At 37.8% G+C, this 22,615-nt stretch overlaps 1 protein-coding gene across 9 annotated transcripts in view; it reads left to right on the forward strand.

Moving 5' to 3' along the window:
• The window catches only part of SOCS6 (suppressor of cytokine signaling 6), a 30,850-nt gene extending 10,006 nt beyond the window's left edge, over positions 1 to 20,844 (forward strand). For 3 of the 9 annotated variants that reach the window (XM_077352876.1, XM_077352874.1, XM_077352877.1), the window contains 2 exons: positions 12,095 to 12,187; positions 12,499 to 14,413. In XM_077352876.1, coding sequence (XP_077208991.1) covers positions 12,620 to 14,224 — 1,605 coding nt within the window. In that variant the 5' untranslated portion in view covers positions 12,095 to 12,187; positions 12,499 to 12,619 and the 3' untranslated portion in view covers positions 14,225 to 14,413. Of the gene's footprint in view, positions 1 to 6,384; positions 6,403 to 11,471; positions 11,490 to 12,094; positions 12,188 to 12,498; positions 14,414 to 16,259 lie in introns of those variants that run through there. The other 6 variants (XM_077352880.1, XM_077352873.1, XM_077352881.1 and 3 more) reach the window with 4 other exon arrangements.
• Positions 20,845 to 22,615: the final 1,771 nt, after the last annotated feature.

The raw sequence follows: 22,615 nt of genomic DNA on the forward strand, positions 1-22,615 counted from the left end.
TGCTATACTGAGATGGAAAGAGACCGTGGAAAGCTCAGTGGGAATGTCAGCCCAGTGTGCTGCAACAGTGAAAAAAGAACTCTATCCGGGATTATTTGGAAGGGAGTTGAAACTGAAACAACCACTATTATAATACCCCTGTATAAGAAGATGATGAGTTGGTTTTTATATCCCACTTTTCACCATCCAAAGGAATTTCAGAGCAGCCTTCCCTTCCTCTTGCCACAGCAGACACCCTGTGAGGTAGGTGAGACCGAGAGAGATCTGAAAGAAACTCTGTGACAACAGTTCTAACAAGACTGGGACTGGCTCAAGGTCACTCAGCTGGCTACATGTTGGATCTCTATGATAAGGCTTCCTTTGGAATATTTTGTGCAGTTCTAGTATCTGTACCCGAAAGGGCATTGCAGAGCTGCAAAAAAGTGTAGAAAAAGACACCTATGATCATTCAGGGGTTGTGGTACTTTTCCTCTGAAATTCTGAAACTGCAGTTTAGAAAAGAAAAACTAAGGGGTACATAGCAGTTTATAAAATGATATATATGGGGTAGAGAGTGGACAGAGGAGAGAGTTTCAGAGGGTATCTATGTTGGTCTGTAATTGAACAGCTGGATTTGAGTTCCATAGTACCTTAGAGACCAACAAGATTTTCATGGTATGAACTTTCAACAAGCTCTCCTTGTCAGGTAGACTCAGAAACCTTTTGGTATACAAAATCACAACCCAAAGAAATATCAAGAATAGATTAAACAAGGCTACGTTTCCGCATAAACAAGCAATGGTTATTTATTTGGAGCATGTTCCCAAGAGCGTCGGCGACCCTGGCAAGCTTGTCAGTTACAAAGAAATATTTCCCTCCATCTCCCAAAACACTAGAACTTGTGGGCTCTGATGAAATCAATGGACAGTAGATTCGGGACAGAAAAAAGGAAATACTTCTTTACTCACTGAGTAATTTACATGTGAAGTCCATTGCCAGTGATGGCCACCAGCATAGGCAGTTTAAAAATATGATTAGATTAATGGAGGGATAACATCTTATCGGTGATTAGTACTATGATAACTAGCAATGGTAGTAAACTTCTAAATGCCAAAGCGTGGAGTCAGTATTAGGGGAAGAACTTGAATGCTGTGCCCTGGTATTGGCCCTCCAAAGTAACAGGTTGGCCACTCAATGAGACAGAATTCAATAGACTACTGGCCAGATCCATCAGAGCTCTTCTTACATTATTAGGATTTACATGGAGTCAGGCTGTCTAAGTATGATGGACAGCCAAAAAGGAAAAAGATACTTTATTTAAAGGAATATTGAGACAGAATTTTTCTGATGCTCCAGAAATTTTACCAACAAAAGCTTCGAAATATTTATGCAAATAGACAAGGACAGAAATGGAAGGTTATATAATCAGTTGCATTTTATATGACATTTTATGTAGCCGTTTCATTGTTTCCTGAATCACTCCGGTGATTATGATGAAGCACTGTGTTCTCTGTATCTGTGTTATTAAAAAACAAACAATCATGGGGTGCAGTCCCTGTTTTTTGTAATACAAATTATGGTTATATCAAAACCTAATGAAGTAAATATGATTGATTGAGGATTATTAGATATGCCTTATTTGAGACAATCTCGAGCACGATTTGGGAGGCTCTGTGGGAGTATCCCAGTCAACTGCTTTTCAATAGCACCAGTGGTTCTGCACCCTTACCTGGATTTCATAGACCTATTTCCCCCCAGGAATGAGAAAATTCATTATGGAGAATCTTTGCTTCCCTATAATATTACGATGATGTCTGGAGTATCACAACAGGATAACCATGTCCAGCAAACTGAAGAGAAGTGACTCAATACATTCTTCTCATAATGAAAAAAGCAGCTTCCTTGGTTTGGAGAGAGGAAGCTTAAATAGTCAGCATTGTCAGAAAGGGTTCAATCTGGTTCTCTTGAGCCAAGTGTTAGCAGTTCTATCTATCCTGCTGTTCAACTCAGAAGTAGTTACTGTATTCTGGACTGCAGATCTTGAAAGGACATTACAGGAATTTGATAGGATAGTATTAAGATGACTACTTGTTTAGATGGGCTATAACATTCCATTATGTAGATTTTTTGGGATTTAAAAAGTGCATCACATTAATTTAAATTCTCAGTAGCAACAAATACTTGAAATATTTGCTTTGGAAAAGAAATCATGTTGAAATATGATCTTTAAGAAATTCAACACTTTGCATGGAGATTATTTTTATTTTGAATAATACTTGTACAAATTTTAAGGACAATATAGCATGTTTAAATTTAAGAGGGGGAATACATTGAGAACTGTTGAAACACTAATTTTAGCATGTCCAAGCAACTGTGCCTGGCTTGGGGTGTGATTGTTATTATGGCTGGATTTAACTTCCATGGAGAACTGGGTTATCTCAGTTTCATCGTTATTTTTCCATGACATAATTAGCTTCCTACCAGATTGGCTGTGCAAGTCAAATTAAAACCAAGGCTAAAATTCTTATTTACATGCATTCTCTCACATGGTAGAAAAGATCACAGGACATCAGTCAGGTGAATTCCTAACTTCATTTTTATTTGGACTGTGATATGTTTTGTGTTTTTATTCTTTCCTGTGCCCATTTACTGCATTGTCAATAAAACATATACAGTCTCTCAAACATCAACCTTTTTAATAAAATGTGTTCTATCACACAATTCTTTTCTTTTTTTAAATTTTATTGTTTATTGTTATATAGAGCAGTGGTCCCCAACTTTTTTATCACCAGGGACCGGTCAACGCTTGACAATTTTACTGAGGCCCGGGGGGGGGGGGAGTAGTCTTTTGCTGAGGGACTCTGCCGCTGCTGCTTGATCCCCTGCTTCACTTGCTTTTCCGCCTGCGTCCCTGACTTCCTACCGTCCACTGGGGGGCACTGCCAGCAGCTGCTGCTCAGTGTCACACTGAGGGGGAGCCCCAGCCATGGTGACCACTGGAGAGCACCAAAGGTGAGCCGGCGGCAGAGTGACAGGGCAGCCCCTGAAGCAGCAGATGGGGAGAAGCCGAGGCCCGGTACCGACTGATCCACGGACCGGCACCGGTCCCCGGAACGGGGGTTGGGGACCACTGATATAGAGCATTTACAGAAAAGTAAAAGAGAAAAAAAGCGACCAGCTAATAAGTAATTATTAATACATAGTCTATACATCGTCTATGCATGTATACCATACATAGTATAATCTGATATTATTTCAAGAGATATATAGTCAGTTCCCATTGCATATTAATCCTAACCTAACAGTTACTGCTGTCTTTCTTAAGTTTACAGAAAAGTAGAGAGAAAAAAGGAAATAGCCAGCTGGCAGAGTAATCATTAATCCATATAGAAACACAATCCATTCTTATCTTGAAAAGTACGTACTCAATTCCCATCGCTTAAGTTATAAAGAAAAAGAGACAAGCAACTAACCAAATAATTATTGATACATATGAAAGTATAGTTTGCCATCGTCTTTTAACATACATATTCAGTTCCCATCACATATTAGTCTTAATCTAGAAGTTATTACCATCTTTCTTAGCAAAGTAATTGTTGATACATATGAGAGTATAATCTGTTATGAGAGTATATTCTATTATTATCTTAGGTAATATAAAGTCAGTTCCCTTCATATATAGAACCTGACCTAAGAATTACTGCTGTCTTTCCCACAAGAAGCCAAGTAAATGTTCCACTGTTCATCACATTCTTCAGGTGGTTGCAGAAAATGAAATTGTGTTCTTTTCCATGATGTATCTGCTTGCGGGTCTTGAAGTATTTGTGTTTCTTGATCCACCCATCTCAGCGGTGTCACCTGATGGTTCCTGTATAGAGTATTTCTAGCCGCCTTGCTGTCAGGGCCAAAAATGTCTATCACACAATTCTTAAGGATAATAACCTGGAAAACATTGAATCTGGAAACTGCAAATATGCACTCTATTTAAAAAATCTGCCTCCACTCCTGAAGACTGGAAAGTAGCCAATGTAACCCTCACTTTGAAAAAGGGTTTGATAGGAGATTTGGGAAATTACAGGCCAATCAGTATAATGTTGCTACTGGGTAAGTTAGTGGAATCTTTTATTAAGAAGAGGGTTCTCATATTCTGCTTTTCTCTACCAGAAGGAATCTCAAAGCAACATATAATCGCCTTTCCTTTCTCCACAACAGATACCTTGTGAGGTAGGTGGGGCTGGGAGAGCCCTTATATTACTGCTCAGTCAGAACAGCCTTATCAGTGCCATGGCGAGCCCCAGTTGGCTGCATGTGGGGGAGCAGGGAATCAAACCTGGCTCGCCAGATTAGAAGTCCACATTCCTAACCACTACACCATGCTGGCTCTGTTCAGTTTGGCTACATGACGCCTATTGTCCAAAACTAATGGAATACTAATATTGCTAATGCATTTCAAATAATCTGACTTCCGATAATAGGATTTTTCAGCTAATAAGTTAATCCATTGAAAGAATAGGTGCCTATTATTTCCATTTGAAATATACAAATTTTGACTCCAGGAGAACTGATAATCACCATAGATTTGGGGTGGAAAAATTTCTGAAATTGAGATTTTACTGGTACTTAATTTTCTTCATGGATAATATTCTATTTTCAATTATTCATTGTTTCATAAAATGAGTAACAATAAATGGATGCCACCATTGCAAATACAACATTAAGTAACTCAGTGAAAAAATAAGATCATAAGCCATGTTGCATCAGCCCAACAGCCGATTCAGTCCAACACGCTGTGTCACACAGTGACCAAATTCCAGGTGCCATCAGGAGGTCCAGCAGCAGGCCGCAAATTCCAGAAGCCCTCCCACAGTTGCTCCCTCTTCACCAAGAAAACAGAGCATCACTGCCCCAGACATAGTATTCCATCTTTACCTTGTGGCTGCAGTGAATTAAAGGTAAAGGTATCCCCTGTGCAAGCACCGAGTCATGTCTGACCCTTGGGGTGACACCCTCCAGCGTTTTCATCGCAGACTCAATACGGGGTGGTTTGCCAGTGCCTTCCCCAGTCATTACCGTTTACCCCCCAACAAGCTGGGTACTCATTTTACTGATCTTGGAATGATGGAAGGCTGAGTCGACCTTGAGCCGGCTGCTGGGATTGAAGTCCCAGCCTCCTGGGCAGAGCTTTCAGACTGCATCTCTGCTGCTTTACCACTCTGCGCCACAAGAATTACACATTAATTATTCTTTGGGTGAAAGAGTACTTTCTTTTATCTGTTCTAAGCTTACTGCTCATTAATTTTACCGAGTACCCACAACTTCTACCTTTCTATCCCATTTATAATTTTGTAAACCGCTATCATGTCACCCCATAATCATAATTTATCCAAGTGAAAAGAGTCCTAACCTCTTTAACATGTCTTCATAGAGGTGTTCCATCCAAATTATTTTAGTTGATCTTTTTTGCACCTTTTCCAATGCTCTATCTTTTTTGAGGTGTGGTGATCAGAACTATACACAATATTCCAAATGAGGCTAGACCATAGTTTTATACAGGGGCATTTCAATACTGGCTGATTTGTTTTCAGTTCGCTTCCTAATAATGTCTAGCATAGCATTTGCCTTTTTAATTGCAGTCACAAACTGAATCAACGTTTTCTGTGAGTTATCTACCATGACTCCCAAGATCTCTCCTGGTCAGTTCCTGCCAGTTTGGACCCCATCAATGTATATTTATAGTGAGGACTATTGGCGCCAGTGTGCATAATACTTGCCCAAGGTGAACCTCATATTGCCAGCTGATGCCCACTTTCCCACCCTTGAAAGATCTTTCTGGAGTGCCTCACAGTCCTCCCTGGTTCTCACCACTCTGAATTTAGCGTCATCCACAAACTTAGCCACTTCACCACTTCAAGTTAAACAGAGTGGACCTAGTACTGAGCCCTGCAGTATCTCACTGCTTACCACCTTCCACTGTGAAAACTGCCCATTTATACTCATTTTCTGTTTTCTGTTAGTTATTCAGTTTGTAATCCACAAGAGGACTTATCCTCTCATCCCATAACTGCTGAATATACTTAGGATTCTTTTATGAGGTACTTAAAAGCTTTTTGGAAGTCTCGGTAAACATCTACTGGGTTACCCTCCTCCACATGTTTGTTCAACCCCACAAACTCTAAAAGGTTAGTGAGACAAGATCTTCCCTTACAGAATCCATGCTGATTCTTCCTCAATAGCGTTTGTTCATCAGTGCTTTAAAAATACTTTCTATCATCTGACTAACTTCTTCCTTCTATAGCAGGCATTTCTCAACCAGGGTATTTATAATGCTGTATTTTCTTAGCCCAGCCTTCAACAGAGTTTTATCTTTTTGAAAAACATATTGGATGTAACTGCTGATAAGAGCATACTCACATCAGTTTCAAGGTATCAAATTATTTTGATCTGAAGAATTTATTTCATTGAAGTTTATTGTGATTGAGATAATTTTATATCATATATTTGCCATACATTACAGTTATTCTGTCGTTTGTACATCTAGTTCTTTAAAAAAGAATATCAGAGAATTTTCATATTGTGAAATGTAATGAGCAGCAGTTTTTATTCTCCAAGTTTAACCTTTTAATTTACAGTCTGTGAAGTGAGCATGACAAATTTGAGGTAGCTTTTAAAAGTGCTTTCTGTCATCTGACCAACTTCTTCTATAGCAGGTATTTCTCAACCAGGGTTTCATGAAATACTGTGGTTTTGTGACAGCTCTGGAAGGGTTTTCTGAATGGGTGGGAGTTAATTAATATAATATTTCTTGAAAACATTTTTAGGTGATATGGCCATATATAATGTAAATCCATACAGCTCTTCTAAAATGGCCAATGATGGACCTGGAGGGGACGGGAAAGGGAGGGAGTCTGGGTGGTAGTGTACACAGCCATGCTTCCCAACTATATTCTGCACGATCATGCCACTTCTGGGGTTTCTGGAAGCCTGAAGGATGTTTCAGAGGTTTCTCAATGGTAAAAATGTTGAGAAAGGCTGTGCTATAGCTGGTATCCCTTCAAAAACTATGACGTAAAATTGCAGTTGCGTTGAGTTTTCCCCATCCTTGCATCTGTGTCATGAAACACTGTTTTTTGTGACAGATTTCTAAAATATTTCTTACACTGTATCATAAACGAATGGGAAAAGCAACATTTTGTAAATATCAATAGTAGTTTGAGATAAATGTTTAGAAATTAATTTGCAATTATAAATAAGAAAATAGTTTTTCAACTATTACATTGAGTACTAGCTGACAATCACAGAAGAAATTCATTACTGTTTACTCATTAAATGCAAAGTAGTTTGCAATCTAATCTGATACTGCCAGAGTATTAATTTTAAACTGGCAGGATATTAATTAGAATTCTGTGTAGAACATGTAATTAAAAACACAAATAACAAGTAATTAAAAACACAAATAACAAGTTTTGCCACAATGTGGCACATGCAGTTGCACCCACGCATGCGTACTTTTTCTGATCTACAGTGCCAACAGCACATGTTTTAAAAGACCTGATCTGCCACCATAAACTTACTTTGGGTCCCTGCTGGGAATAAAAGTGGGGTATAAATGAAGAAAAAAAATAAAACAGACTGCATTCATTTGTTTCATGTTTCCAATACAGTTGTCATCAGTTTCATTTATAAGCTGTTGAAAATAGAATTTAAAAAATGAAATCAGTTTGGGTTTTTGTAAGTACCCTCAAAATGGCAACATTTAACAGTGCATTAGGACTAGGGATGAGCCACATTTTTGCCAATTCAGCAGAACCGTGAACCGAACCACACACTACACAAACCAAACTGGTTGTTGTGAGTCAGCCTTCTATGCAGGAGGAAATCCCTGTGAAGGATGAATTAGAAATATCAGAAGCAGAAGTAACTCCTAATGCAGACAGCAACCCCGGAAGTGAATAACTTGCTGAAACAGGATCTGTGAGGATGAGGTTCCTACCATCAACAGGAAGGAGGAAAAGGAACGTAATTCATGAGAAACCCAGGGGCCCCTGAAACAAAGAAGAAGACAGTGTAGATAGGAATTCAGGGATAGGCAATGCAGTGCTTGGCTTGCAGCCTGATATCAGGACCAATTAGGAGACTTGAGTATCTCATCACAGGAAGAGACTTGACAAGTTGGCACCTGTTGTAAGTACAACCAAAACCAAAAAAGGAACACAACCCAACCTTTACAAATGGGAACTCAGAAGTTGAGCTGTACAAAAATAATATCAAAACAGTAAATTTTTATTGTGGTGCACAATTTAAAAACAGAATAAAACTACATAAAAACTATACAGAGCTAACTGTTCATAAGACCAAACGCGTTTCGACCCTACTGGGTCTTCCTCAGTGGTCAGAATTATAACAATACACTCTAGATACAAAATATAAACTCATAAAGTGTAGCTGAGTGGATCTATGATTATGGCTCCAACTAATATGTTCATTTTTGACTTTTTGGAGACCACCTCCTATGGCATATGCCTAGGCTCACCACTCTTCGCTATCATATAATTCTGTGCTGAGAGTGCATCTCATGTGCGTTAGAAATATAGATATAGCCTTTTTTTCAGTTGCTGTCTCATGTAGTTTAGACTTAAGGAAGACTAGCTAAAAATAATTACAAATGTGAATATGGTCTATTTAATAGTGAATTGGTTTGTTTTCATAATGCCTTCATATATTCTGGCCTTTCATGTTGTCTGGTTGTCTACAACCAAGAATAGGTAGTGGTCTTTGGATTTCACTTTGATCAAGATGCTGTAGTGCCCTGGAGCATGAATGACAAAACATTCCTTCTGGAAAGTTCTCTTTATCTCTCAGCCTCACCTACCTCACAGGGTGTCTGTTGTGTGGAGAGGAAAGCAGCATATAAGAACCAAGTCTTCGTCTCCTTCGTCGTCTGCTTCTTCTGCTGCTGCTCCTGAATCTACTAGTGAAGTCTACTAATGAAAACATTAGAGTCTACTACTGAAAACATTTATATTAAATGTAGGAGATTCCTCAAAACAGCCCTTTGTCATGATCCCCATGTTGTATATGAATACTGATGCTGAGACAATAGTAGCCTGCTAATTCTGTTTCTAGCTAGATGTAAACCCTTATATTGTACTAACTTAAATATTTCTTTGCTAATTATGTCCAGAGTTCATTACAACAATGTGTGTAGGATGTCTAGGAGCTCCCACCTTTGATAATGTTGGCCAACAATAAGGCAGATTTTCTGCCTTGTGGCCTTGTGCTATAGAGCCTTTTTGACCTGTATGTTGAGACATTGACAAGGTAGCCCTAAACTGAAAGGGTATGGACTTCAAGAGAGTGTACCTTTATTTAGAACACTTCTTGGTTGCAAGCCCCACTGAGTCATTCTAAGTTGACCTGTTTAGGATTGCACTATTAGCTTGTTGACATTAGCATCTTATATTTTGGCCTGTATGCTTAGAAACTATAGCTTTCATTCTAGCATAAGAATAAATGGTTTTATATTCTGTCATGATTTTGTGAACAAGTTCTACTATTTAACAATGCAGAACTGTTTCATAGATGAAAGACTTTTGTTTTTATCCTGTCAGTTTTATGCCTGGTTGCAAAATGAATCTTGCAGCAGGTTATATAAAAAGTGATAAGAGTTACTGTTCATTCTGACAGGGTACTACAGGTCTTCCATTTCAATATTATTATTATACCTATATACCAGCTGCTGTGTGTTGGACTGGAATGCTTCTGAAGTTTTGATTGTATGTCCTGTCTATCAGTTGCTTGAATGCTTGCAAAGATGAATAAGAAATAGGCAGGACTTTTATTCTTAATAGATAGATGAGGTTTGCATTTAAGACCTGTTCGTCTAAATTTGTCATTATTTTTAATTACATTTGTATCTCATTCTGTCTTCAAGTAACAAAAGGCATTATCCCATTTTATTGTCACAATAACTATGTGAAGCAGATGAGGTTGGGAGACTGGGGAGCCACATCCTAAATATTGATCCTAAAGGGCTTTGGATGCCATACCACAATGATATTTCCAAGCACTGTCCTTCACTATGACATCTAGAGATTTACTTTTAAAACCACAAAACCAAGCAGTTTTGGAAGAGTCACTAAGCCTACTAAACATTTCATAGACCGGGGTCCCCAGCATGGTACCTTTCTGGTGCATGTCAAGTGTTTTGAGAAAATGGGTGGGGCCAGATCATACTTCTACCTCATAGGCTTTTCATTGCCCATTGAAAATATCATTGGTTGTACAGATTTCTTTTAAAGTTGCTTGGTAGTAGCTGCCACAACAGGCTTCCCTGATAGTAGATATAAAGATATTTGTCAATGCAGTTTCCTTTTTTTGGCACCCTATAAACAGAACAATCATAGCTATTTTCTGGGCATATTTTTGTTTGCTTATAAAAAGCAGGCTATTGGGACCTTGACATTAACTTTTGAAGGTTGAATACTAAATCAGTGGTGGACTGTTGCAAGGCTAAAGTCAAAGCCAATTAAAATAAATGTCAGTCTCCTAAATGGAATCAGTAGGTTTGAATCAGAGCTCTAATTGATTAAATGATATTGTCTGTTTAAATAAAATGTCTGGTACTCTGAGGAATTACAAGACTGCTCTGAAACTAGTCAGATACTAACAGTATGATTTTGACATAGAAAACTTGGAGCAGTAGTTTAAATTAAGTTGTTTGAGCATCACATCATAAGAATTGGTAATACTTGTTATTCTGTGAAATAAATGGACTTACAGCCTTCTAAGCCCAATGATCTCAATGGACATGTCCCATTGTAACTCTGTTGAGGATTGCACTAGAGAGGATTTGAGTCCAGGATTCAACATTAAGTTTTAAGACAACATCCTAATCTCAGAATTTCTGGGAAAGAGATACAAGAGATACACCTGCTCAGTCACTATTTACATGTATGAAATCCTACTGTGTGTGTACCCCTCACAGTATTTCAGGTACGTAGGTCTTTCCTTGATTATAAAAGAAGTTATAAACTTGATCAGGCAAAAGTAAACAGACTGCAATCTGTTTGTGGTGGGAGGGGCAAAACCTACACAAATAAATTAGTTACCAGTTTAGTCCCTACCCATAACTTCTAGTTGCCCAGTATTATAATGATAGTTTTACTTGTGCTATGCTTCATTATTTGAATTAAAATAACAACTATACTATATCATGATATAAAAAAAAGTTTGTAGGGCTACTGTGTCAAAAGAATGAATTAACCATGGTGCTGTATGCCGTTTTACAGAGATGGGACAAAAATGTTAACTATCTGAAGTTCTGACTTAAATAAGATTGCACACCTCCAAAGTTGGGCCAGATCTCCTGAATTGCCGCTCATTACCAGACTATGGATATCAGTCCCCTTAAAGAAAATGTCAGCTTTACAGGATGGATAAAATGGCATTATGCCACAACAACTAGGAAAATATAAAGAGTTTCCAGCTCTGAAATGGAACCAAGCGCAGTTGTTTGTATTTTAATTCTTACTTGCTCAGGTGACCAAACTGAGGTACTGAGGTATCACTTTGAAACTATAGCATTTATAGTGGTCACTGGTCATATATCTGGCCTTGCTAAGAAAAATGAAAGTGGCTAGATGCCTTTTATGCTGGTTTCATGTTGAGTTTTTTTCTAGATTCTGGGAGCTGGGGACAGATATGCTGGGTTAACATACCACTATTTAATGAGCTGCCAACATTTGTGGTACCAGCAGTGTTAGGTATCTGTTGCTGAATAGAAAATCAAAGTAGATTGATAAGAGCATTGCACTGTGTGCAGTTTGTTGCTTTTGCAAGTATTAATTCTTTACCATATATCTGTTAAATGTTTGTTAGTCTGATGGGATCAGGGAGTTTTTTTCCTTTTCTCAAACAGGTGGTTTTTATTGAGTTGTGTTGTTGTTGTTAGCCAGTCAGTCAATCCAAAAACATGGTCTTGACAGATTTTTTTTTTAAATACTGATTTGGATATGAAGCAGTAACCATATCTTGCTGATTTAGAATTAGATCATACTAAATATTTCCATTGTTGGCCTGGGGTGTAATTTTTGCCTGTTCCTTTCTCCCACTTCAGACACCTGACTTCCCTCAGGCTGTTCATGAGAGTCCTTATCACCCAGGGAACAGAATATCTGGAAGCATTTTGACTGCAAGCAGGACAGGAGAGGCAAGCAGTAGTTTTGTTGGGATCCAAGCTTTGAGCATCACAGCTATGGTTATTATTAGACACATAATACAAGTAGAAATTGCAAAAAAAGGAACAAATGAGTTCTAGTAATAATTACTCAGCAAACTGATGATAAATATATTAATGAATATATTAATAAATATAAAGAGGTATTTCATATGATTAAACAATAAAAATACTAATTTTGACAGAATTTCATGTTAAATGTCCCTTTCAATGTGTACTTAGTTATACATCTCTTAAGTACCTTTCCTGTATATCTTATATGTTATTTGTTTGCTTGTTTACAGGAGATGGATCTTGAAGTTAAATGAGACTGCATAAAGCGCACCAATGAAGTAGTTCTGTACTATATATTTTAGGGGCAGAACTCCAAAAGCGTCAAGCAACCAAACTTGGTCTACTTTCATTATGAAGAAAATAAGTCTGAAGACCATTCGTAAGTCTTTCAATTTAAATAAAAGCAAAGATGATAATGACTTTGTTGTGGTTACGCAGCCATCTCTAAGTGATTTTGGAAAAGACGAATCCTTGTTTGGTAGCTGTTATGGTAAGGATTTGGCTAGCTGTGATGTCAACAGTGAAGATGAAAAAGGTGGCAAAAACCGCTCGAAGAGTGAAAGTTTAATGGGTACTTTAAAACGGAGACTTTCAGCAAAACAAAAGCAGAAGGGCAAAGGCAGTACACCTTCTGTTAGCTCTGCTGATGATGACACATTTTCTTCGTCTTCTGCTCCAATAAACTTCAAAGATGTGAGAGCTCAAAGACCTCTTCGATCCACATCCCTCCGTAATCACCATTATAGTCCAACTCCATGGCCCCTTCGTCCAACAAATTCAGAAGAGACGTGCATAAAAATGGAAGTGAAAGTAAAGGCCTTGGTTCATTCCTCAAATCCAAGCCCTGCACTGAATGGTGTTCGCAAAGATTTCCATGACTTACAGTCAGACAGTGTGTTCCAGGAACAAAACAATGCATTAAAAAGTACAGAATCTCAGAATGGAGACTTGCATCTTCATATTGACGAACATGTGCCTGTAGTTATTGGACTTATGCCTCAGGACTACATTCAGTATACTGTGCCTTTAGATGAGGGAATGTATCCTTTGGAAGGATCACAAAGTTACTGTTTGGATAGTTCTTCACCCATGGAGGTTTCAACAGTCTCTTCTCAAATGGGTGGGAGTGCATTTCATGAAGAAGAGGGGACAGTGGGTCAAGATGTAGTAGTTGCTCCAGATATCTTTGTGGACCAGGCAGTGAGTGGCTTGTTGATTGGTACCACAGGAGTCATGCTGCAGAGTCCAAGAGTTAATCACAGTGATGTTCCTCCACTCTCTCCATTGCTACCTCCAATACAGAATAATCAAATCCAAAGGAACTATAATGGCCTAAGTGGCACAGATATCCATGTGGCTGAAAGTATGCGTTGTCATCTGAATTTTGACCCCAACACTGCACCTGGAGTTGGAAGAGTTTATGATTCTGTACAGAACAGTGGCCCTATGGTTGTGACTAGCCTCACAGAAGAACTGAAAAAACTTGCAAAACAAGGATGGTACTGGGGCCCTATTACACGATGGGAAGCAGAAGGCAAACTGGCCAATGTTCCTGATGGTTCATTTCTTGTACGAGATAGCTCTGATGACCGCTATCTTTTAAGTCTGAGCTTTCGCTCCCACGGTAAAACTCTTCATACTAGAATTGAGCATTCAAATGGTAGATTTAGCTTTTATGAACAACCAGATGTGGAGGGACATACTTCTATAGTCGATCTAATTGAACACTCAATCAGGGACTCTGAAAATGGAGCATTTTGCTATTCAAGGTCTCGATTGCCTGGATCTACAACATACCCAGTCAGACTGACCAATCCAGTGTCTCGGTTTATGCAGGTGCGTTCATTGCAGTATCTGTGTCGCTTTGTTATACGTCAGTATACCAGAATAGATCTGATTCAAAAACTGCCGTTGCCAAACAAAATGAAGGATTATTTACAAGAAAAGCACTACTGAAGGCTATGGGAACCTTGCATCTTGCACTTTGGGAACAAAATATTAAAGGAGAGATATTGAAATATCGTTTACAGACTTTGCTATCTTTTGCTGCCATAATTTCATTTTTTGTTCATAAAGAAGGGTAATGCATTTTTGTTTGTTTAATAGGTGATCTGTTTTTTTAAATGATGATCTCAAGTTTTTTTTTTAAAGAGTGAAATAATCTTTCACTCAGTTTGCAAATAATCACAATGTGAATTATAAAAAGTTTATTAAAATTCCCCATCTCCTTTGCTGCTAATCCACTGTGATTTTTATGCATTCAAAGCACATTTCATGTGTTTTCAACGGTAAGTTAAAGTTGAAACCTGATGAAATATGTTTTGTCAACTTCAAATGGCCTGCTTTTGTTTTTGTTTTTTTGGGGGTAGTTTTTTTACAATAAAAAGTTGAGGATAAAACATGCTGGTATTATAAGTTAGAGAATTTAGATGAATGCTAAAAATGATTTCCCAATACCCTGATCAAAACCCATGAATTTATCTGTGGGCTGAAGGGAATGTGTGATGCAAGACAGTTATGCAACATAATATTTTGAAAGCCTCCTTTCTCCTAAACCGTTACAAAGAATGTAGATATTATTTTGATTTTTTGTTCATTTTTAACTATTTAATTTTTCCTAGTTTTAAGAATGGACTTTCGAATTAGTGTTGGGAAAAATAGATAATTGACACTTTCCTGTTACTATTTTGTAATTTAGACAAAGGCTAAATGTAAATTAAGACCATTGATAAAAATTATTTGTTGTAGAGACAATGATTTGGACTAAGTGTGGTAACACACAGAAAACAAAATGAAAGCTTTTCAGCATTGTAAGTTTCCCTTAACTCATATAGTACTACAAAATGATCACATGAGCTAGCCAACTTCAGCATTCAGGTCCCATTGATATCATTGGGTATGCTTAAATCTCTCCCATTGAAATCAGTGGAACTTAGAAATTCTTCACTTTGGATCATGCCTTTAGTTTTACTTGTATGTTTCCTTTTCATCTTTTAGCATTCATTTTAATCTGTGGAGGTGGAAAAAGTAGCCCTAATTATGCTTTTAAAAAACTTTGCATGTTTTAAAATTAGGGATGGATTGATTGTATTGTATTATAATCACCATAGGAAATGTTTCAGCATGTTACCAGTTTTCATTCCTATATTATTCATATTTGAAAAAAGGAAATTCCTGTTCCACTTTAAGTATATATATACCTGGCACATGAAAATCCACTAGAAGCTTTTCCTGTATGAAGAGTTAGGATTTCCACAGAGGCATAGATGTGCCTTTGTGTATTTTTCATTTCAGTGAGGTTTAGACAGGAAATATTTCCAGTGGATTTTTCACATTAGAAATGAGAAGGGCTATTGTCAGGGCTATTTCATAAGTTGACCCCAATTCAGGATACATTAGTTGTGCTTTTGTCCCTTTGAAATCAAGAGAAAAAGTTTAGTGATGATTAATTTAAGCACCATTGATTACAATGGGACTAGAGTACAACAGGTTTTCTAAATTGAGGCCATTATGGTTTGAGTTTTGAGGAGTTGTTTCCATGCTAAAAGTTGTAAGGGGGCGTTGAACTATTTCAGGATTGCTCTTGTGATTCAGAATCTTTCTGAGTAGGAAGATGAACTTTGAAATCTCTGAAGGAAATGTACAATTTGGGAGTTTGAGTTTTAGGTTCCAGAATTTATTTTGTGCCATTTTCATCTCTCTCCTTTTATTTTTACTGTTAAAAAGGTACAGTAAATATTTTCCACATTTTCATTTCCTCATCTCAGCCATATGAATAGGTTTTTGGTTCAGTTAAATTTAGTTTATTTTTAAAAAATCTTTCATTTCTGGACCAGTTTGTCTTTCTCGTTCTACCTACCTAGCCTTTTCTGTCTCTGAATGAGTTTGTAATATTAAGTACAGTGTTGCTGCAAGGTGCTGCAATGGCACTACATCCTGGGTTGCCTGAATCAATATGCTAAACTTCTATTTTTTTAAAATTTATTTTTAGATCATAGTGTTTAAAAAGAAGATCGTAGGCAAAGCATGTCTGTTGCTGTGGGGGATACAGATGGAAGTGTCTCTCTTGCCCAGTTAAAATTAATTTTGAAACAAAAAAAGATGGAAATGTATTCTTAAATTTATGAGCAAAATATATAAGTGTATGTGTGCATCATTTGTTGGCTCTGCTAGTCCGATGTTTATGCAAATTATTTACTTTCTGATTTCCCTTCCCCCAAATTAAGACTACAGATTTGATACCTAAAAAGGCACAATAATATATGCTATAGTACAGTGTTTTAATGTCTGAGAGGAAGAAAAAGAAAATCATTTTTATACAATAGGAGACATACCTTGGGATTAAGCCTTCATGCTGTAATTTTCTGGGGGGAAATTCTCCTCCAATACCAGAAACGGGCAGTATGATTTGGGGGTGGGGGTGGGGGGAGGCCTCTAGAAATAAATTTTATTATATTAAAGTAAAAATATATCCAGTGTTTAGCAATTCTAAATGATGATTTAGGGTTCCCTATATATTACAGTTCCTTCCATATATTAAAAACCTTTAGATCTCCAGTATTCCTATTCTATCAGTGTTCTGACAGAGCTCACAACCCAATGGCATGCTGCATTTCTGCTTGCGTTTTCTTGAGCAGTTGTTAGCACCAATAACACCAGCTAAATATAGGTTTTCTTGAGATGATTGTCCAGTCCTTGCAGTGTTCACCCCAGTGCTTTCCTTCCACAATTGCAGTGATAGCAAAGTTCTGCAGGAACATCTAGCTTCCACTGCACAACTTAGCAGAGTTGACAGAAGAAATATGCCCAAATATGGCAATGTGTGGCCAAGTCACGTGCCCCAGGAAAGCAAGAAATTTTCCTTGTCTTTCCTTTCTAACTTTCCCACAGCCATTGCCTCCATTCTGAGCCTGAAAAGTAACAACCGGTGTCAAGCACTCAAACATCCACCCAAAAAACAAGCAATGGCAAATAAAAATAGCACCATGAACATGTCTTCTACTACGGCCTATATCTGGACCTGACTGAACAGTTTGTCTACAAATGCACCAACTCTGCCTAGAGCAGATATATTCTCCTTTAGTGTTGGCAACTTTCCAACCTTGCTCTAGTGATGGATGAGACCGCAGCATTGCCTCAGAAATTCTTCCTGTTGCATTTTCCTGAGGGAGCTTGCTAGCCTTAAAAGGGACAGGAAAACCAAGGAACTGTAGCTCAATACCTTATGGAGTGGAAGTTCTCTTAGTTGTTTGAGTTTAAACCTTTGGCAAACCTCAGCCCAATTCACATGTTACAGTGAAAATCCTGCATGTAAATATATACATCCGTTGCAAGAAAGAGCCAATGCATGCTCACTTTGCAGTTGAAACCGGGTATCAGTACCTGGGTAAATGTGAGTTTTTAAAAACGTATTCATGCTCGCATTGAATGTAACATGAGAATTAAGATATTCTTTAAAAAAAAAAATCCGATGGACGCTGTATACAAATTGTATGCCCACTCACTGTAACTTGTGAACAGAACCGGGCACAGACATGAGCAGATTCTCTGTGAGTACATGCTTTAGTTTATACTTCATTATATACTGTAATAATTGTAATTTGGAGTAATTGCTGCTTTCCTGAATTAACAAAATGAATGGGAAATTGCATCCCTTTGTTGCATTCTGAAATAAGACTTCTGAATGAATACATTGAAAACACTTTTGAAATTCCTTCCTGGCCTTTTTGCTTGAATTTTGTGAAAAGTTCATAGTTTGTTGCTATACTGATAAATATTACACTCAGCCACATTGTATTTAATGGCAGTGTAACTGGGAAAGAAGTGATGTAATAGGAAGAAAATAATGCAATACTGCAGTAACATGCTAGAAAGTGGAAATCCTTGCCTGGATTGCTTGTTGCTATACAACGCTGCTGCCTGTAGGTCACTTGATGTAAGCTGTTAAAATAAGTCACAGTTAACATAGATTCTCAGATCAACTGTTAATGCAAGCAGATAGTATAAGAGACACCCTCAAGTTTAAGGATGAGCTAACCGATTTAGCTGAACAGTATGTCTTGTTAAATCTATGGAAGTAGTTTACTTAAGTTTTATTACCATTCTATGAACAAATCCCATTGCTAATTTATATCCCATCTGCTAATGCTAGCAGAACAGGCTTTCAGTCAGCTGAAAGAGCACAATTAAAAAAACCTGAACATTGATAAAATACTTAGGGTTGACTTTTATAAAATTAACCATCACACCTATGCTAGCATAATTTAATTGATAAATATATTTGTAAAACGTTATTACTTTAAGTTTGGTTTCTAGAAAAAAGTGGGATATAAATATTTTTTATAAATTCGGTAAACTAAATTACAGGAAGTACTACTGTAGATCATCTGATGGAAATATAGTGGTATCAAATTAGCATTTTATACAACAAACAATAAAATGACCTCTGCATTATATTCTGCGAACAAATCATAGTAAGCCTGTAAACGCTATCCTTGAGAGTGTCCCTTTAGAATAAAGCATATGAAAATTGACTTTAGCATGTAGGTATCTGGGGCTGATGCTGGTTTGTACAATACAGGCCAATGAAGCTGGGCTTTCTGCTTCCTTCCAGTTCCCAAGGTGTGTGTCAGATAAATCTCTGGAAAGATTGCCCCTTTCCCTCTAGCCTAGGATACTGCATTACGCTACAGCTGTGCAGGCCTGCCACTCACCATGAGCAACTATGTTGCTCCATTTTTAGGTGGGTATGTCAATCCACTATCTAAATATATTCTATCTTTAGTACTAAAAAAAATGCTTTGCCTAATTTCTTACCCCCTTTGTTACAGCAAAAGCATTTTTTATGCTATTGCATTGCTTTTTCTCTGCTACTTTTAACAGGATATGAAATATATTCCATGAATTAGATATTTTCAATTTGGTATCACTGAGATAGAAATAACTTACTTTTTTACATACTTAAGTGGACTACGCAGTTGACATATTTATCAAGATACTGTAATACCAATTCTGGTATTGGCAACCAGCAAGTTTTCATTATCCATCCTCTTTTTTGGATAACGCCTAACATTGATTTAAAATCTCTGGTGTAGCTATAGCACCAAAGTTTTTCTTAATTTTACTTGTTTCTTATTTTTCACGTCTTGTCTCTTAGCTCCATACATTATTGGCAACACTGCCTTTCTTCTGGCAAAGACATAGAAACTCACAGCCCTACTTGTTGAATAAATGTCCTCCCAGATCCCATAGTGAGCGTATTTTTGCCTAAAGTTGCCTAAGGCCACCTGAAAATCCCAGTGATTTTTCTCACGATGCTGGACAGTGTCCTACAGGATACAAAGTAATGGTTGTTGCATTTCCAAGAATTATAGTTTGGCAGCAGAGCTTGAAATGAGGTGTGGAGGCGTGGGAAATACCATAAACCAGACTTGCAGTCCAGTTCTTTGACACTGTAAAAAAGATCCATTCTTTATGGAAATCTCACTTATGCCTCTTAGAGTTGGGATTGAAACACAGCAGCCATCTGACAGGATGTGTAGCTTTATCCGTGACCACCAAAATAATGGCTGCCCTTCACAACTGTGCCATCACCTGATGAGAAGGAAGGCAAAGCAAGGATCAAATTGCCAGTCAGTGACAGAGTTTCTGCCCTTCAGTACTTCCGTAGAGTAGAAAGTTTTGGCAAATGTGAAAATTCACAAGGAGTTTGAAACATCTTTCCCAGTTCAGTATGGAGTAAGCTCTTTCACATTTGCTAAATCTGGGGGAAAGTGGTGAAACTATCACCAAATTTTTTGTTTGTTTGTTACTTATTGATATTTACTTGTCACAGAGGAGCAAGCTTAGCAAACACAGTATTGATGTTTTTTGCTTTTTTAAAGTAACCCCTGGTTTCTTTAATATTCATGTCAAGGTGCTTTTCACCATTTGAACTCTTACAGCTGAACTTTGCAAAACATTCAATTTTTCTTATAAATGCATTTCTAAATGTTTAAATACTGGACCTATAAATGAAACCAAAATACCAGCAATATATTGACTGTGAATTTCCAGCAAGGAAGGATTTTCAGACTCATAGCTGAAATTCTAAGCTAAAATATGGTTACATCAGCTATTGCTACTGTTATATCTTTAAATACTTAAAAAAATACAAACACATTGTTTAACATAAATGGGATAATTCTTAAAATGACAAAAATATTGTAGAGTTTGCTGTGTTTGGTCCAAACTCTCTATGCCAATACTGGGGGTTGTGTGGGTTTCTTATAGAATTTTGTATTGCTACATATTGGGTTAAAGAATTTTTATAGTGGTGATGGAGTGCCATGAAATTAATACTTAAAATCCAGATTGCTGTAGTTTACACTTTTCTGTATGTTTCCAACTGAGTGTGTGCTATTTGTAGTAAGCACACAACAAAATGAATTATCCAAAGTCCATTGATTTTAAATGTGTTTTGGTTTGTTTAAAAAAAGATTATAGTAATTTCTTGCACATTTTTTGAAAAAAATTGTATAAGGATTTATGTATCTGCTTCTAGATACGGTGTGTAAATAAAAATTTCATTCACAAAAGTATTTGTGCTGTGTGTTTTTGAAGACTATTGATAACCCTCCAGTAAGATTCAGGAGATAAGGCCCATCGTTGTGTTCATCAAAACAGTATTTAAATTATGACTGATTTGGTCATCATGGAAAATATTGAATACTAAAATCATCAGATGACTGGTATGTATATACTGACATGGAAATCTTCAAGCAAAGGTTGGATACACACTTTTCTTGGATGCTTTAGGATGCTTAGGGCTAATCCTGTGTTGAGCAGGGGGTTGGACTAGGTGGCCTGTATGGCCCCTTCGAACTCTATGATTCTACATACAAGAGAAGTAAATGCATATGCACATACATGCACACCTGTTTTTTGCATTTTTATTTAAAAATTAAGCCCGCTGTAGCTGAAATACAACGGGCGCTAGAGCATAGGGAAGAATAAGGGAGGAAAGGAAGGTTGAAGAGGGAAGGAGGGATGGGAGTGAGAAAGGAGGGAAAGGGGTGGTTGAAGGGATGAATAGAAGGAAGGCAGGAAGTGTTTTAGAGAGGAAGGGGGAAAGAGAGCAAGTGGGAGGGAGAGAGAGATAGGCAGGAAGTAGATGGAGAAGTAGAGGAAGTCAGGAAGGAAAGAAGGAAGGCAGCCAGGGAGGTAGGTGGACTTGGAGTGGAGTGGGGGATTGTGATTGGGCTCCTGATTGGGCCCTCCCAAGTTTTTATCCCGGACAGAGCCCGCCCTTTCTCCTCCCACATTGCCCTTACCCTTTTATTTAATACTGTGGGAGCGGTTACAGATTGAAAGAAAATAATTGAAAACAAAGTTGTAGGCTTCTTTAATAATTCATGCTGTGTTTTTTGTTTGTTGTTCTTTCCTGCACTTTGGAAAATGAGTGACGAAAATTAGTTTTAATAGTTGAGAAACTTATTACTCAACTGGACAAGAGAATATGCATTAATATGGGAACAACATTCTGTTGTCAGAAATCAAGTGGAACCACGCTACCACACAGAGCTACCTTTCATTTTGTCTGCTCTTCCTGAGCCAGACCTAAGCTTTTATTTATTTGTTTGTTTGTTTGTTTGATTTCTTGCCTGTCACTCCCAACGGCTTGTGGCGGGTTACAAAAAGTCTGCATAAAAGTCCCCAATAAAATCCCCTTAAAACCACAGACATCAAAAACAAAATAGAAAACAAGAACATGTGGTGGAAAACCATATAGATCCCAATTCTCCCCAACAAGGGAGGGGAAAAAAGGCCAGATGAAGCCCAAGGCCGCTGATTGCATAATGACAGTATTTTTTAGTCCTGCGGTTGGTCATACAGATCTTCCTTAGCGCGCCAGCCTCAACCATAGACCTGGTGGAAGAGCTCCAACTTGCAGGCCCTGCGAAATGCTGGAAGCTTCCTGTTCTCTCCCTGAGGCAGAACAGTCCATCCTCCCTTTCAAAGGTCATTAGATGCTGGTGTAGGACTGCCAAAGGATTAGGTGAGTTGCTGTTTTCCCTGTTGGGGCTCAGACTGTCTGTCACACCTACCCTCTCATTCCTTCAATCCATATCACATTTTTTGCACAGTTTGACTGACACAACAGATTCTAACCAACATGTGGATTGTGGGCACTTGGAAGCACTGGGGCAGCTGGCACAATCACGGCATCCCACTCTTCCATGCATATAGCAAAAATATGTAGAGCTCTTTCCAGAATGTAGTGTTGTCCCTATTTTTATTCAGCAACAGAATTCTGTTTGTGGTTTATCTCTGCTATTACACCTGATATTTGACCACCTGGAGAATGCA

Source organism: Paroedura picta, chromosome 9 (genome assembly GCF_049243985.1).
Source record: "Paroedura picta isolate Pp20150507F chromosome 9, Ppicta_v3.0, whole genome shotgun sequence".
NCBI lineage: Eukaryota > Metazoa > Chordata > Lepidosauria > Squamata > Gekkonidae > Paroedura > Paroedura picta.